General features: G+C 34.8%; 2 protein-coding genes across 5 annotated transcripts in view; both read right to left on the bottom strand.

Moving 5' to 3' along the window:
* Nucleotides 1-9,096, bottom strand: part of LOC114261780 (N-terminal acetyltransferase B complex auxiliary subunit NAA25-like) — a 29,836-nt gene extending 20,740 nt beyond the window's left edge. The window contains exons 1-12 of one of the 4 annotated variants that reach the window (XM_082905654.1): nt 8,766-9,045; nt 8,345-8,409; nt 7,633-7,789; nt 7,400-7,518; nt 7,203-7,277; nt 6,487-6,580; nt 6,262-6,380; nt 5,103-5,173; nt 3,789-3,930; nt 3,526-3,701; nt 2,616-2,818; nt 187-317 (exon numbers count right to left, since the gene is read on the bottom strand). In XM_082905654.1, coding sequence (XP_082761780.1) covers nt 187-317; nt 2,616-2,818; nt 3,526-3,701; nt 3,789-3,930; nt 5,103-5,173; nt 6,262-6,380; nt 6,487-6,580; nt 7,203-7,277; nt 7,400-7,518; nt 7,633-7,762 — 1,260 coding nt within the window. In that variant the 5' untranslated portion in view covers nt 7,763-7,789; nt 8,345-8,409; nt 8,766-9,045. Of the gene's footprint in view, nt 1-186; nt 318-2,615; nt 2,819-3,525; nt 3,702-3,788; nt 3,931-5,102; nt 5,174-6,261; nt 6,381-6,486; nt 6,581-7,202; nt 7,278-7,392; nt 7,519-7,632; nt 7,790-8,344; nt 8,410-8,765 lie in introns of all 4 variants that reach the window. The other 3 variants (XM_082905656.1, XM_028202087.2, XM_082905655.1) reach the window with 3 other exon arrangements.
* A 6,280-nt stretch (nt 9,097-15,376) lies between these two features.
* LOC114306329 (uncharacterized) lies at nt 15,377-16,697 on the bottom strand. Its single transcript, XM_082904923.1, has 2 exons — nt 16,082-16,697; nt 15,377-15,870 (listed from the first exon to the last, which is right to left on the bottom strand). The coding sequence occupies exons 1-2, from the start codon at nt 16,695-16,697 to the stop codon at nt 15,377-15,379; spliced, it is 1,110 nt and encodes a 369-aa protein (XP_082761049.1).
* Nucleotides 16,698-18,444: the final 1,747 nt, after the last annotated feature.

Here is an 18,444-nt window from a genome sequence, read left to right as displayed (position 1 = left end):
GTCACCGAGCTTAGCTCAGCCTCAACTCAGTTGATGCTCAGCGTGTATTCTTTCAGGATGAATTGGATGGTTTCAGGGCCAAATTGATAGTTCTGATACTAACGATTAAAAAAATAAAGAAACAGAGCAAAATAAAGAGATGTAGATAATAAAACCATACAAATTTGCAGAGGCAACCTGTGTTACCTGAACCAAAATGTTGGACACCATAGACAGAAGCTCTTCACCATGCATGCTCTCTTGTACATCCAAGTCCTTTGAAAGTGGAAGGTTCTTACAGTACATCTCCACCATTTGTACAGCAAGGCGCTCAAGGTCTGAAGAAGAGCTGGAGTCAATATTCTACTAGCAAAGCACAAAAGCACTAAAAACTTTGACATTGTGAATTTCCATTTTTTTTTTTTTTTTTGTTTTTAACCTTTTGCAACTACAGTGAAGTTAAAATTGAAGATAATAAGAAGCAAACAAAACAGGACAGAAGGCTTAAAAGCTATGAAGCACCCGACACTTCAAAACAAGTGCCGTATCCATGTCGGGCACATGGACATTTCGGAGACACGAGGACACTTCGAAGACACGTATGGGAGACACCACGTGACGTGTCCCCTTATTTAATTAATTTATTCTCAAGGGACACGCCGGGGACACTTCGGGACACACTATGGACATGTCAAGTTGTCTTTTCTTCCATTTTATTTAGTGCTTTTGATGAATGATGAATGATGAATGTTGAATGTATATTATTTTTTTCTTAAATTTAAATACTTAGGGCTCGTTTGGGAACTTGGCTATTTTGATTGGCTTTTTGATTTTTTTGCTATTTTAGCCTGTCTGAAAAAGTTATATTTGGGATGATAGTTGGCATTTTTTTGGTAATTGATTTGATGGTTGTGAGAGAAAAAGTAAAATGATTATGGTTTGAATATGACATTCTATCTTATTGGCTATTTTAGCCTATTTTGTCTGTATTGGCTATTTTAGCCTATTTTGCTCTCCAACCCAACTTCCCAAACACCCCCTTAATAGATAATCTATAAAAAAGATATAAACTGTAAGTACTAATTTAAAAGTGCTTTTTTTAAATTTAAAAAAAAAATAGAATTAGAGTTAGTTTTTATTAAAATTAATTGTTTGTCGATATAATATTAATCTAGATAGCAAATAAAAATATATGAAAACATATTTTATTGTCATGTCCTCGCCATAGCAAATAAAAATATATGAAAACATATTTTATTGCCGTGTCCCCGCCGTATCCGTATCCACATCCACATCCACATCCATATTCGTTTCCGTGTCCGTGTCCGTGTCCGTGTCAGTGTCAGTGTCAGTGTCAGTGTCAGTGTCAGTGTCAGTGTCAGTACTTCTTAGCTTAAATGTATGCAGACTCCAAAGCATAACTTCCTGGTATGGAGGATGTGGCATTTCAGATCATCTGAAATTTGGCGGAAGGAGGTAACAGCTAAATAATGTCAAAACCACAAGGGGTATGGTTTGTGGAAATGAATCATCAGATTAAAGATGACCTTGAAGCAATCAAATTTAGGCAAGAAAGAAAGACAGGTACAAACATTGGATAAAATTTGATAGAAGATTTGGACAGGAGGTACACTGAAGTAGTTTGGAATCCTCTTTTGAGAAGAATATTTAAGGTTAGGATGTAAGCTTACCAAAACTATAAGATAGAATAGAAGGGTAGACACAAAGTGGCCAATCCTCTAAAAATCAGTGAAGTTTCCCCTTCTTGGCCGGATGACTGAAAGATGAGAAAATTTCCAATTTCCTCTACCATGCTACTACATAGGTGGCCTTTTATATCCCAGGAACTTTTGATTATGAATGAAGTACATGTGATCCCTAATCATATTACTCATTTTCAAACCCTAATCATAGTTTACATCACACCTTTGCTTCTTGCTGTATGTGGTACTTATAGGCCTCATATGCATGTTCTTATTTTATTCTCACGGAAAACAGGAAGGCAATTTCCATGTCTTGTTGACTCCCAAGACTAAAGATATCCAAGAAGATGCTCCACCACAATTAGGAGAGCAAACAAAGCAAATCCCTTCTGGTCAGGAAGATGCAAATAAAACAACAATAGCCCAATGTCAGCTTTTACGGCAAAAGCTTTAAAGAAGAGAGCTATCAGCACTAATAATAATAAACATTTCGGAATCCTACCGCATTGGCGGTGAGTGGAGTGCCGCAATCACAGTACTCATGAAGCTCAAGGACTGAGTCATCAACTTTAAAAGGGCTCACAGCCCTCTGTATAATTTATTGTCAAATCGCTTTATGTGCATATTCCGTGTACTTTTTTTTTCATTTTATTTTTGTGGAGGAATAAATTAGTGAACATCCTGTACACCCCACCCCGTATCTTTCATTTAGTTAATACAATTTATTTTATCACAAAGAAATGAAATGAAGATAAAGCACTAGAAAATTCAGAATATAAACATTGATGAAATTTGGAATTTTCATAACCTCAAAACCGCCCACAAGACCAGGTAATGATAACTTAAGAGGGACAAGGAAAAACTGCGACAAAACATCAGCCAATTTGTTGATTTTGTGGATATATCCATACAATGAAAAATCAAAAGACATACCACTCACTGGAAGAGTGAAGAAGTTGCCAACAGATTCTTGAATTTTAAAGAGTGTTAATGACTTCCCAAGCACTTTTGCAGCCATTGTTGCAGGGGTCTCACTGGTTTCCATTAACTTCTCCACAAATTGCATCCTTTTCTCACGGGTTAATACTTGAAGAAACGCCTCGACATCTGAGGTGAAGCAGAACAAGTGACCAAACCTGTATTAAGAAATCAAAAATCTTAAAAAGTCAAAACATGTTGCATCACTTTGTACATTCAGTACAGTGGAAAGGGAAAAAAAGCAAAATTCAGGATATGCTCCACATGCAGACGTGCATAATGTGAATAATCAATTTCTGAAGCTGTATAGAATCAATAAATGAATTATAAAAGCAAATAATTTGCATTTGTCTTCGATGCATCAACTGTCAATCAAATGACAGTAAAGATAAGCAAGCAACAGAAAATGAACCTGTGTCATCAAAGGTTAATAGCTGGTTAATTCACAAATTAAACAGGGCTTAATATCAGAATATATCAATGTGACACTTCTTTTCTTTTTCCTTTATTTTATCTTTAGGCAGAATTGAATGAAACTATGTAATCCACTACACAGTGGTCACAAGTTACTGCAAGACCAAGGCAAACTCTTAATAGACAACAGATTGTATTATCAGACGAAAACAGTCAACTAAACCACAACAATCAATGTATAAATAAAATATTATAGGAAGGCTATTGCTTTTTTTTCTCTCGTGTGTACAGGGTTCACCCTCTTGTGGTGTTTTTTGACTTGATGATACCTTTTTTGCCTATAACAACAACAACAACAATAATAATAATGACTTAACAGGAGTAGATGTAGAGCAAAGTTAACTTTTTCTAAAAGTTTATTAGAAAAATTAGAAATAAGGTTGTGATATACCTCAAAAAATACTGCATCAGAGCCTCCATTAATTTGTCTTCGTCTCCCTTTCCGAACAAGAGCTTCCTCCTCTCAATTTCAAGATTCGCCAAGTATGGACATCTTATAGATTCATTAGTAGCAGAAGCCATTAACTTTTGAACAAAAGCTGACGCATTTGATATACGAGAATCAAACTGCACATCCAAGTCACAAAAATCAAATGCAGCAGGAAAAATTGTATCAAACTATAATAGACATAATGCAATAGTTAAAATGTGCACCACTTCATCTGTCAATTGCAAAATCTTGCAGTCCACAGATTTGGATGAATAAATTGAATCATCATTAGCACCACTGCACCACCTACTTTCATCCTCCAGCAAACAGTCTAGGTAGTGCAGGAAACACTCGAAATTATCAGGGCTGCCAGATGAAAGAAACAAAAAATGGTGAGAATGCATGTGCAGAAGTTCAGGTACCATCAATAGTGTCGCCTATCAGAAAGAGCAAGTAAATATACGATCAAAAGCATGATTTTAAGCAATGATATCAAAATTGGTATTGGTATCAGTATCAGAGATGGGATCTTATATCGGACAATAGCAGACAGAATCGGCTGATATACAGGTGAATAAAACTATCAGAAGTTCAAAATCCTGTTACATATCGGCTGATGCTATACGTCACAGCCGATAGTTAAAACTCTGATCAAGAGTCAGGAATAATACAATCCAAGCAACCCAAATTCTTTAGTAAACATATGTGGACAGATGTTGCAGGGATCTCAACCCACTGTAGCATCCAAGCAAGGATCCCATAGAGAACCCAGAAAAACTGTAGAAGAATGTTGACATGGGATGTAAGAATGAGAACAAGGAAACCAAGGAGATCTCATCTAACCATATGCCCCAAAGGAAAAGATAAACGGAAAACTCAGCTGATTACACCATGAAGGACCAAATTTTTGGGACGGCATAAAGTGATTGATCCATTCAATCAAGAATTACACATGACCTAGCACATTCCACTGGCAATTAAAAACAAGTAACCCTACTATGCGAAAAAGAACAAGTCAGAATTTTTTTAATAATTAGCAAAAAAGAAAGACTTGGCTGATCAGCAGCCATCATCACATCTTATCTGTGTGCTGCTGAGCCACATTACTAATGAATACTACATCAAGTCAAGTCATAGGCTTGTATTAAGCTCAGCCTGATCCTTATAAGTTTATACAAAAAATATTTAGTCCACGAAATAAGCAAGCAAGCAGCCCAACTAGCCAAGTTAAATTCCGAGGCTATGACAACCCAGAAGATCCCAGCAACATTAGTATGAAGACAAAACTATTACAAACATAACCACCGCTACCACAAACCAAATAAATAAATAACACAATCAAAATTGAACTTTCTTATGAATAACAACTTCAATCTATCACTTATCTTCACCTAATGCAAGCTGTTCTTAACAAGTTAAAGCATGCCCTTCAGACACTTGAGATGTTCAAATCCAAAGAAGTACAAATGAAGATCTAGTTAAAAAATAAATAAAAAGAAAATCATCGAGAAAAGCAAATAATGTCTCCACAAGTATACCATAATTCTAGGACTTCCTCAAATATATCAGCGCCGGCTGCATAATCACCTGCCCGAGCAAGAAGCCTTCCCTGTCAACTTGAAGTTAAAGTACGAGTATATAAGGAAAGCAATCAACTTAAAGAGAATCAATATCTTACCGTAAAAATACAATAATCACAAAAAAGGATGGGAAATCTGAACCTTGAACAGTGACAATCAAGCAGCATATCAACAAAGGGAAATGGTATGAAGATGCTCCAAGTATTTGAATTTTCTCATATTTTAGCCCAAAAGAGCCCATGTTTCTCACATATGGGAAAATGCATATGCTTGAACCAGCTGCACATTTAATATTAATATCAACCCAACTCAACAAGCCTTATTCCAAATTACTTCAGGTCCACTTTGTTGGATCCATCTTATCCAATCAGCTCTATGGAATGCTAGCACATTTAAAAGAAATGAAACGACAATGTAGCAAATACGTGTGAAAAGGTAGAAACCAGTTGCAAAAGAAGCTTATTTGACAGAATTACAGAGATTCAGACAAATGTTTTGATTGACATAGTTACAAAGTTAGAGAAATATGTAATTCACAGTAATGAATCAGCGGGCCCCTCTCTCTCATCAACTAATCAAGGAGAAAGACCAATACAATTGATCATATTTGCATTTGGAAAAACTGGAAGAAAGACACTGATATAGCAGCAAATATGTGTTTATTTAGAGGATACAAGGAAAGGACTCATCAAACTCTTCAGTAATTTTAGGTGAGAGACAACTTATCCACACACAACCCCAAAATAAAATGCTAATGGTTGCTAACTAACAGAACTGAAGATCAAAAGGTTGCTACAGTATAAAATAACAAAAAACAGAGATGTGGGATTGGATTTGCTTCCATCCTGGTTGGGGAAGAGAAGTTAATAGGTAGAGTATTACCCCCTCTGTGCAGCCTATCAATTGGCAATTGTCAAAAACTGAAATTCTAGAACACATCCAAAATGGAAACCAAGAACTGTACCCATTAAATTTAAATAACCAAACATCCACGGAAAACATGCTGGAATGACAGAGTAACCTAGCATATGGGTATATGTGGAATAAACACCAATTAAGATGCATAAATTATTATAAAAAGATTTCAAAAAATAAAAAATAAAGCTGCAGAAAGTACCTGTATCCGTAATCTATCAACTTCAATCATTATAAGCGATCCTAGTTTCCCAGAGAGAATTTCCAAAGCATCTCCAAACTTGGACTGCTGTTCCAATAGAGAAATGTAGACAATAAGAGCTGCAACACATTCCATCATTTAGTTTGAAGATCAACCAAAAAAGATAATACATCGGTCATCTGGCTGATTTCCCATTATGAACAAAAAAGGAAAAACAAAGTGCACCTTCTGGCTCATGCAAGCTATGAGAAGCGATGTGCTTCTTAAGCAAACCTTCAGCTAAAAGCAACAGTTTCTCTCCCCCATTGCCACATAAAACCTACAGTTATACAGAAACTGTTAAAAAAGCAGAACTTAAAAATGCACTTTTATCTAAAAAAATCTAGCAATAGACATGGGCAATCTGCAAGAGCATTGGCTAAAAAGAAAAAAAAGATAATAATAAATAAATAGTGAATCATGTTTTATGTTGCGGCATGTATAAAGATATGAACTATCAATGTGCATTGAGAACTTGCTCATGTAAATTTTCTTTCTGTCATTTCTATAAATGTTTAAGAACTTTTAAATTTGAAAAAGGTGCCAAGGAAGCACGATCATCATAAGCAGTCAAATGAGACAACGAGCAAACTTTCAAATAACAAATAATTTACAGTGATGTTCTACAATTATCTTCACGTTCCTTGCCTTTTCCCTTACTTTTTACATAATTTTTAAGAACTAACTAAAGATCCATCTTTCTCTAACAAAATCCTGACTAACCACATGAATTGTAAGAGGTAAAGGCAGACATAGTGAGAACTAATATTACTCATAAATTATAGCACCTTTTGTCATTTATGCTATAGACACATCATGTGCTAAAACCGACAACATTTACATGAAAAACTGAAGAACAAAAGAAAAAGGAAAGAGAGCGAGAGACAAAAGGTCAACAGAACCTGTAACTGAATGCTACAGACTGCCCAAAGCAAGAACCTTTCTTCACCAACAATCTTGTACATTTTAATAGCAATCTGACAACAAAGATAATATGTAAATAAGCAATGTTCTATCCTACTTTAACAACCCATATGCATATAGATGTTATAAAATAACAAATATATATACATATATATGATTATAGGATACCATCAACCTGTTGCTGCTTCACAAATGAGTACTCACGAACATAACAGTTAAAAAGACCCATCATTAATTCCATATTGTTTGGAAACTTCCCACAGGCGTACTCGTAGCAACTAGTAGCCATGTCCACTGCCGACACAAAACAATTATTGAGCTATGTAAATCTATTGATATAAAAATTTTAAAAAAAAAAACATATATATAATCACGTATGTATGCACACTAAGCAATACTTATACTGACAATGATCAAGTCGTTGGAATACAATCTGCAACGTGCTGAGAGTGAGATCATCAATTAAGATAGAGTCATTGGTATGCAATAGGTCTTTGGCATTTAAGCAAACAGACAGTGCTTCATCAGATTTACCCATCCTTTCCAAAATGAGAGCCTTAAGTGCCTGCATGATAGTTAAAAGTGTAAAAATGAGAACCCTTACACCACGTATGATGCTTTTTATACATTAATGTGCTGAACATCTATCAATTATATTATATGACATGGGCACACAAGTTGGTTTGAACTCCGCCACGCTATTTTTGCTACCAATTTTGCCCCTCGAAATAACAGATTCGGTTTCAGACTTTGGGAACAAATATGGAAAGTAAAATTTTGCATTAACCACACGTTCTACACAACCCAATGTTTCAGTTTTCAGATTCTAAAACTCTTTCAGTTTTCAGATTTTCAATTCATTTTGACTCTTCACAACCTTATTCGGGAAGGAAACTATCCCATCAACCACTTCAAGTATACATATACAGTTGGCCAATAAGATAATCGATAAATGCAAATGACCAAGGTAAAGTTTACGAAATAAAGAACAGAAATATATATATACACACACACTCCGGTTATCCAAAACAAATGCTCCATTTCATTGAAAATCAATAAATGTCACGTTGTAGATTAATAACTATATAGAGAGAGAATTAAATGTGGAGGCTGAAAATACGTGTACGCTTTTCTTGGTGGCAACATTATGCAATCTTGAAAACCATCAATGGCAAATCCATGCTTCTGAAATTCAAAAAAACAAAAACAAAAACAAAAAAACTCAATTTTTTTATGGTTACCCTAACTCAAATTTTGCTCAACACTATAATCTTGAAAACCGACAATGCCAAATCCATGCTTCTGAAATTCGAATCGCACAAAAAGAACACTGAAATTCTTATCTTTACGCTAACTAAAGATCAAGTGACGCATCAAAAAAAAAAAAAAATGAAGCTTTATCTGTCAATTTGATTCTTCTTATAACTCTAAACAACTTCACTCGCACCAATTTCTTCAAATGATTCACTTGCATTCATGTAGATATAATCAATACGTGTGTGTGTGTGTGTGCGCGCGCGCGCCCACGCCAACGGACTTACAAGAGCGTAGGGAGAGTTGGGGTATTTAGCAAGCAGAGCAGTGGAGTGCTTGAGAGCGTTCTTGAACTGTCGAGAGTCGATAGCGTCCCATATCGGTCGAACACGACGCTCTGGTATGCCACTGGCCATGCCGAACTTCGACGCCATTAGAGACTTGGTTGGAGCTAATTAGGGTTTTTTGTTTTTTTACTCTCTAGACCGGTAGAGCGATGAGGGGGATAGAGGTGACAACAACACCGGTTATTTCTCAGTTTGGGTGTCGGCTTCAGTTTGGGTACGGATTGTGAAATATGGGAAAATCTCTGTTTGGATGCGGTGATACGGAGGCCTTGTTGGTAAAGCCCAAATATTGATAATAGATTAAAATAGTTAATAAGATAAAATACATTAAAATAGTTAATAAGATAAAATATCATATTAAATTTATAATTATTTTATTTTTTTCTCGTAAATATCACATTCAATTATAAAAAAATATAATTATCTTTTCAAACACAAAAAATTTAACATATTAGACCATCTCCAACGGTGAACTAAAATTGATATCAAATTTAAATTTTGATGAAAAATGTACTTTTTCATGCTCCAACCGTTGCACCAAATGAATATCAAAATGAGAAATCAACAAAAAAAGTATCAAACTGAGAACAAGTTATGGATTTTACCAAATCACTGTTACTGACCGTTGAAAGAGATTTGGTCAACCGGTTCATCAGATTAGGCGACGGGTTTGGACCGTGAGGGGTTTGAACTGGCTGAACTGATGGGTTTGAACTGGTCCGTGGCCTGAGCTGTGTAGGTGAACCGGTCAACCGGCTGGTTGACCATCCGGTCGCCCGGTCTACGCATGAGAATGGTACTGCCTTCAACAGGTTTGGTTTGAACAAGTAGAATTTCAGATAGGTTTATTTTTAGATAGCTTATTTTGTGGATTTGGAATAATTTGAAATAATTTGAAGGGTGATATAAATTTCAATTTCATTGAAAATATAATTCAAATTGTTATCTTTTATATAAATATTTTAAAATTAGTCGTTTCAGTAAATTTACCGTTGGATGGACAAAGTCTTTTGATAATTTGCCGCTCATATACATATTTTAAAAAGTAGCCGTTTTAATAAATTTACCGTTGCATGAACAGAGTATTTTTAAAATTTACCGTTGATAATGTGTGCTATAAAATATATCAGTTTTGTATATCAAGATGGCAGAGTCTTTTATTTTGAGAAGAGCATTACATTGTATGTTGTGAATTTTGTTTCTTCTGTGATTTTTCTCCTTTGAAACTTTAATTTATATTGTATATCATTATAATATTTTTTACTATTTTACATATTGTATGTACTGTATTTTTTTGAAGTTATGGAAGATTTTCAAATGTTTGAAGAATTACAAATGTTTCAGCACAACACTGATATTAATTTTATGTCGGAAACTTCGCGAGAACAGAACACGCAGAGCAGTGATAATCATTTCATTTCAGAAACTTCTCGTGTTTCTCGTGGTAAAGCATTTACAATTATAGAAGATGAAACTTTATATAGATCTTGGTTAGCAGTCTCTCAAGATCCCATTACTGGTAATAGTCAGACTATGGTTATATTTTGGGAATGAGTACTTGTTAATTTTAATTCACAATTGAGTGGTGAATCAAATCGAAACCGTATTTCTTTGTCTCACCGTTGGTCTGCCATGCAAAAGGCAATTAATAAATTCTGTGGTTTTCTTGAACAAATTCAACTGAGGCAACAAAGTGGAACAACTGAGGCAGACATGTAACATTTATTTGTGTTATTAAATATCAAATTTCTTCTCTAAATGCATATTTGTTATTAAAATTGTTGTAATTTTTTTTTTTTGTAGGTCGCTGAAGCAAAGCGGATGTATCATGTAATACAGAAAAAACACTTCACATTTGATACATGTTGGGATATTTTGCGCCGAAGTTGTAAGTGGGATGAATTTCGAACACAATCCAAAAAGAGTACGCAACATGCTTATCCATGTTCTAATCCACCAACTGGAGAATCTAATGCATTTCAATCCAACCAGAGTAATGTTCTGCACGAAGAACCATCTAATCCATCAACACGACCAATTGGTACTAAAGCAGCGAAAGAGAAGTTGAAGAATCAAACAACCCACGATAGTAGATTTGATGAAATGGCTGCCAACCAATCCAAAATGGTTGAAGTGTTATCAACTATTTCTGTTAGAACTATTGAGCGAGATGAACAAAAGGCGATCGACCGTAACCAGAAAGCTGCAGACCGTCGAAGAAGGGCCGAAGATAGGGAGGAACAACTAAAACTCCTATCTATGATGAATGAAAGAGAACAACAAAATGAAGATCATAAAATAATGTCAATGGACATGACAAATTTAAATCCAATGCAAATGGCGTACTACGAAGATCTTCAACGACAGATTTTATTTCGAACAACTAATAGATTACCTTGAAAGGTTCTGTATTTACTGGTTTCATCTATTGGTGTCATCTATTGGAAAAGGAAACGGAAAAACCGTGTACAATTATATGAAATGTCTCACTTGCGTTTTCTATTTATGTAAAATTAGAAATTAATTAATTTGTTCTCAGTTTTTGTTTCTTGAGATGGTTGCATTCTATTCTCTACTGCTTCTTTGGATACCATATTGATTGGTAAAAACAAAACACACCAATTGCTAAGTACTTATCATGAATGCAATTCTTCTTCATGGATATGTCAGATAAGGGGCTCATATATTTTATTTTCTTCTACAATTTCCTACAACTATCTAAATGGGTGTTGTTCTTCTGTTACGCAAACAAGTCCAATGGGCTACATCTTCATATTGTTATAGATGATTATAATTCCAAGGTTTTATAATTTCACCCTTCATTCAATCTGCGTCTTATCTTCATCTCAATGAATCTCCCCTGTCTGATTTCTCAAATAAGAATATGTTGTACATGTACATACAGTATTACAGATAACTACTTACATATAAATACATCCTTTATTCTTTTCTTTGGTTACCATTACACCTTTCAAAAACTTTCATACAAATTTAAGTAATCAGAAACAGTAATAACATATTACAGATTATGGTATGAGTGAAGGTCGAAAAGATGGTGCTAAAGTAATACCGAAGCAAGATCATTTTATATCACATAATATTACAAAATCAGTACATTCATAAAAGAAATTTACCTAACAAAAGGTTGTGAAAATAATACAAGACAAAACAATGGAAACACATAATGGCACACCGATCAGCAGTCATTATCTGGTTGTGGTGGAGGAGGGAAGTAGTGATGGTATATGTCATTTACACGATGCTCAATTCTATCAATGCGATTGTTTGCCATGTCATGACGTCTTCCAATGTCCAAACGAAACTCACCAAATTGTTCAATTAATGAGTTCTGTGCAGTGGCAAATGTCTCAAACTGAGTACCCAACGAATTGACCTGATTAGCCATTTGATGTTCCCATTCAACGCGTTGATTATAACGTTGTTCTTCTATGGCCAAAAAATCAGTCCAATATTGAGGTGGTTCAGTTGATGGCATCACATTGACAGGAGGATCTTGTCGACCATCATCTGGTGGGACTTCATCCTCTAAATCTTCTGCAGCATTATCATTTCCCATTAAATTGGTGGCTGCACCAGCACGATTCACAGTATATTGCGTAATGGGTGAACGGATTTTGATCTTCATTTCATTTGCAAGATGGACCTTTAAATATTTGAAAATTTTTGTCAAGAGCGCCCCAAACAGTAATGACCGGCCCATTTCTTGATTTGCCAGCACCATTTCTTTCATAATTATGTAAGACACGTCTAACTTCTGCCCAACCTCAAAACAGTATAACAAATAGGCATTAAAATATGGGACCGTATCATGATGTCCTTTTTTCGGAGTGACATTTTCTGCAATCCACCGGTGGAGGATCCGAAGATAAGATTTTAAATGTCTTGCTTGTAGACTAGTTCCAGTAAATCTGTTCTGACATATAGTAGTATATACATCAGAACCATTACCGACAATATTAACTAACTCAGCCTCAGTCTGAAAATAGGTATTTTCTTCACCTACCTCAACTCCAATAATGCGTGCCAAAGTAGGAACATCAAACTGTACACCTTTTCCTTTCACATATGACAAAAGAGTAAAATTTCCATCTTCTTCATGAGTAACTCTTAGGTGAACATAAAAAAGGGATACTAGCTGTGGATATACCTTTTGGGGTAAATTAATTAAATTTAGCCATCCAATTGATTCAAGTTTACTAACTAGTAGTGCATCATATTGAGGTGGCAGATTGACCCTCCTCCCTGTTACAATAGGTCGGCTTGAGAAATTTTGAAAGGCTAGTTCATGACTTTCACTGAGAAATTCATCTGTAGGATATGACTGATTTTGAGGCTGCTGTTGTTCGCGTCGTTGAGGGTTAGAACTTTCACCAGCTTCTGTTCTCACTCTTTTAGTTCTAGGCATGATGTAAATATCTGTTGAATTTTAATAAAAATGTGCTATAATGAAGTAATTAACATAAACACTGTCTTTTAAAATGCTTACTGAAAACATGAACTCAGAATTAAAATGTAGACATGTATTTTTAATGAAGCATGGCCACTGAAAATTTAAGAACATAATAATGTAGTATAAAGCATGCAGACTCTCTATTTAGTACATATCAAATGAATGTAGCTCATGTTTTAAAACATGAGCACTGAAAATTCAGTATTGTAGTTCAGGTTTTAGTAAACTACATTTATTTTATAGAACTACAAAGTAACATCAAGTAAAAATCAAAATCTTGTTCTGTAGTGCAGGTTTTAATAAACTATATTCATTTTAAAAACATTAAAGTAACACGAAGAAAAAATCAAAATCTTGATCTGTAGTTGAGGTTTTAATAAACTAATGTCATTTAAAAAACATTAAACTAAACTCTTGTTCTGTGGTTGAGGTTTAAATGAACTACATTAATTTTCAAGACATGAAAGTAAAAAACATTCATTTTCAAAACATGAAAGTAAATAAACTCATGTTCTGTGGTTGAGGTTTTAATAAATTACATGCATTTTGAAGAAAGTAACATCAAGTGAAACTTAAAATGCAATTATTGTGTGGTGCAGGTTTTAATAAACTGCATTAATTTAGAAAACATGAAAGTAACATATAGTGAAATTATGTTCCTGTCTTCTGTAAACCAGTTGAAGAATTGAGTGGCATGCACACTGGAACGAAAAAAAAAAATTTTGAAAGGGCCGGTTGCCCCGTGAATCACCTTGCTCCAATAATGCTGCCTTTTTGTTCTGTTTTGATGATCTGCCTTGTTTTGATGATCTGCCATGTTCCTCTGTTCCTACTGATGCTGCTTTCGTGATGATGATGTGGATTCACACTTGAAAATGTAGAGTGTGTGGTTAGAGGGCTTCAGTGAAAACATGTGAAATGTGAATGTGGTGATGGCAATGTTCAGCTGATATAGAGGATGGTAGGTGGTTGAATTGATATCTTCTGAATGGTAGGTGGTTCAATAAATGATTTGCCATATATAGTTCAATGTCTGTTGGGTAAATGTTGAATGTGGCAGAAAAGTAGGTTGAATGCATCAACATCAAAGTCACAAATAATTGATGCCACAAATAATGCAGAAATAATTTATGGAATGGCACAAATAATTGATGCCACAAATAATGCACAACTAATGTATGGCATAAATACATTGAATAATGCACACATAATATATGCATTGAATTTAAAATAAATATACATACAAATACATTGAATATACATACTGAAATGCATGCAATCAGTCCAATTATAAATATTGAAGATAAATCCTTACAAAAACAATTATTCGAATGCACAAATAATGGCATGCATGATGAATCCCACGAGCCAGACCCTTACTTAATTGAATGCTTCATTTGATGAAAAAATTGAATGCTCCAATCCTCACTTCTTAAAAATGCCAAACCCTTAATCATCAAATCTTTTTAAAAATTCCAAACCTATTCCCAAAAGTTTGAGAATCACGAATTTGGTAAAAAGCTTTTTTTTGCCTTGATTTGATGAAAGAAATGTAAAAGTTTGATGTAGATTGGAGGTGATTTTTACCAAATTTGTCATCAAATTTTAATTTGATAAAAGATTGAAGATTCTTAGGAAATGTGTGATTCACTGTTTAAGGATGGAAGGAAATCAATGAGTAATGGTAGGAATATAAATACAAAACACGAGACAGATATGTCTCATACGAAATGTGATGTACATGATATGAGATCCACATATAAGACTCATTTCATGTAAAACATATATGTCATATTTTATATTTCATATTTGTGTTCCTACACTTATTGGGGAATCAATAGTGAACCAAACTTGCAACTCCAAAACAGAATTGTCATACTGAAATAAATTATTTTGATGATTGTTATAAATTGAACAGAGAACAATTATGAATATTGAAGATTGGATCACTACAATAGCACATCTAATCACATAACTTCTGCGTTACTTGGTTAATATAGTGCATCATAATGAAGATTACAAACAAGACAACCTTCTATTTCTTTACTAAACAAAATTACAAAATATATCTGTGGTGAATCTAGTTTTCACCGCGAAGATGCCACATATGTTCTATTAAATCATTACGGAGGGCATGATATGCATTTTTATCCCTAATACCTAAATGACGAGACAAAAATGATTCAAAGTCATTGGTAGGAGTAGAGGAAAGTTGCACTAGTGTGTTGGTAGATGAAATTTCATAATCAAAATCAAGGTGCTCCTCCCTCTCATCTTCAACAATCATATTGTGTAATATAATGCAAGTCTTCATTATGTTGGCAAGCATTTTTGGATCCCAAAAACGTACAGCACCACCTATAATTGCGAATCGAGATTGGAGGACTCCGAATGCCCACTCTACATCTTTCCTGGCAGACTCTTGCATCATTGCAAAATGTTGTCTCTTTGCTCCTTGGGGAGAAGAAATTGTTTGAACCAGTGTTGCCCATTGCGGGTATATACCATCAGCAAGGTAATAACCCATATCGTAACTATGTCCATTAACAGTGTAGTGGACAGGGGGAGCCTTACCTTAGGCAAGATCAGAAAACAAAGGTGACCGGTCTAATACATTCAAGTCATTGTGTGACCCAGGCATTCCAAAAAATGCATGCCAAATCCATAAGTCATAAGAAGCTACTGCTTCAAGAATAATGGTTGGCTTTTTTTGATGGCCTACGTATTGACCTTGCCATGCTTTTGGACAACGCCCAATGCATGCAATCTAAACTTCCCAACATACCCGGAAACCCCCGAACCTCGCCAATAGCAAGTAACCTAGCAATGTCAGTTGGTGTCGGAGATCTCAGATATTCTACTCCAAAGATTTCAATCACTGAATAACAAAATTGTTGCAAACTTTGAATCACAGTGCTTTCCCCAATACGTATGTAATCATCAACTGCATCTGCTGCGACACCGTATGATAATATTCTCATCGCTGAAGTCATTTTTTGTAGGGCAGATAATCCAACTACATGAGCTGCATCTTGTTTTTGAATAAAATATGAATTGTGTGCTTCGATTGCATTCAAAATTCGCAAATACAAAGGACGACGCATTCGAAAACGTCTCCGAAATATTGTAGGTGAATACACTGGATTTGCAGCAAAATAATCTGCAAACAATCTGTCATGACCTTGCCTTCTATCTCTGCGTATATACTTGTGACCTACAATAGAACCCCCTATTTTCTTTGAGCTATCACTTGACTTAAGAATCTGAAGCATACTACTGGTATTCTGCTCATAAGCTGCTAAAAGTGTGATCATATATTCATCATCAGACTCCTCATCAGAGGAGGAGGAAGAAGAAGAGGATGAAAATGAAGTAAATATTATGGATTTCAAAGTATCCATTACCCTCTGTTTTTGTTTAAGATATGATCCTTGTGTAGTTGTCTGGCATATAAATAATAATGTGTTTATATGAGATTTTGGTAAACCAATGGAGGGAAAAACAAATAGCAAAATAATTAGGAACAGAAACGGAGGGAAATCAAAAAAATAAAAAAATAAAAAAATAAAAAAAATAAAGATTACCGGTCGACCGGGCGGTCGACCGGCCGGTCAACCAACCGGTCGCCCCCTACCAGTTCACGTTGGTTGGTTCAAACAGTTCAGTGGTTGGTTCAACACAGTTCAGAAAGGTTTTAAAAAAAAAAAATTTCCTCTACCCGGTCGACCGGTCCGGTCGACCATCCGGTTGTCCTGACTGAGATTTGATGAAGGTGAACCGTTGGAGCGTGAAGTATCAAATTCAGGAAATGGCCATTTTTTAACTCAGATTTGGTGAAATATTAGGTTAACCGTTGGAGATGCTCTTAAGAGGTGTTTTGAAAAGTTGATAAAAAACTGATTTTTGACTTTTTACTAAGTTTTTTAGTTTTTTTAGAAACTAATTTGAGAAATTGGTAAAAAGTTACTTTTTGACTTTTTAGTTTAATATTTTCTATAGTGTCACATCACATTAGAATGATCAAAATACTCCTGTCGAACTTAGAAAACTTACTTTTTTACTCATGTGTATGGTTGAATATGGAGGGTAGTTTTGTAATTTCACAGGCCTATGTTTTTCTCAATTCCCAAATGATTTTCTTGCGTTTATTGCTGTCATGGCTTTTTTTGTCATGAAGTAAAACGCAGCTTTTTACTCCTCACTCCAAATGGCCACTAAAATAGAAAAAAATTAAAATAACCAACTTTCCAAACAAGGGCAGAGAGTCCACGTGCTGGGGATTTTACAAATTGTAAAAAATTTACAATAAAAATATTTGTAGATCTCTAAAAAAGTAAAAGGCATATTACCGTAAAGCTTTTTATAGTTTCTCTCTGGTTTCATTTTGGTTCATGATATTTTAATTTGAATATATTTATCTTTTAAGTTTTGTTTTTGTATCAAATAATGGTAATTATTGATGAAAGTTAAGTTTTTAAATGAAAAATTGTCACGTGCATTGCACGTGATAATCTTTTAAAGGCAAGAATAAAGATATACAATAGCCTATTAAGTTCATTAACTTTGAGTTACTTATTAGCCTCTGTGAGATCAGGAAAATGCTCTCATATGAATTGTAGAGATCCAACAAAGAGATAAGCTTTGCCCCTGTAAATCTGCAAAAATGAATATAGTCGGCGCCACCCAACCGGGGTTGTCGGCCGAAGACACTCCGATAATAAAGTCAGTCACTAGATTCAGAGAAAGAAAATGAAGAGTATTTGTGTGCTGTATCACATAGAGAGATAAGGCATACCTTCATTCCTTAGGATGCCCTCCTTTTATAGAGAGGGGTGTGATATTTACTGGATGGGCTCCTTTGTTTGGGTTGGACCCATTGTAGGCCTTGTTTGAGTTAACCCCAATAAGCAGATATATATATATATATATATATTTAATTATGGCTCCTACAATTGCCCCAAAACTTTCATTGTCTACTGTAGAAGGAATGAGAGTTTTTCTTGCCGGGTTACGCTGTTCAAATAACCGATAGGTTTTTTTGATAAAAAACACTCTAGATAAATGAATAAAATGTATGAATGAATGACTATATGTATGCTCGAATGTATGCATAAATATATGAATGAATGACTGCATGTATGCTTGAAT

The sequence above is a fragment of the Camellia sinensis genome, chromosome 14, assembly GCF_055761805.1.
Source record: "Camellia sinensis isolate YWXY chromosome 14, ASM5576180v1, whole genome shotgun sequence".
NCBI classification, from domain to species: domain Eukaryota; kingdom Viridiplantae; phylum Streptophyta; class Magnoliopsida; order Ericales; family Theaceae; genus Camellia; species Camellia sinensis.
The sequence above is the reverse complement of the archived record's forward strand: the minus strand, read 5'-3'. Positions and strand labels throughout refer to the sequence as shown.

Coding starts and splice junctions, on each gene's coding strand:
- LOC114306329 (XM_082904923.1), bottom strand. CDS start 16,697: ATGGATACTTTGAAATCCATAATATTTACTTCATTTTCATCCTCTTCT. Junction 15,871..16,081: donor CGAGGTTCGGGGGTTTCCGG/GTATGTTGGGAA, acceptor ATCTTGCCTAAG/GTAAGGCTCCCCCTGTCCAC.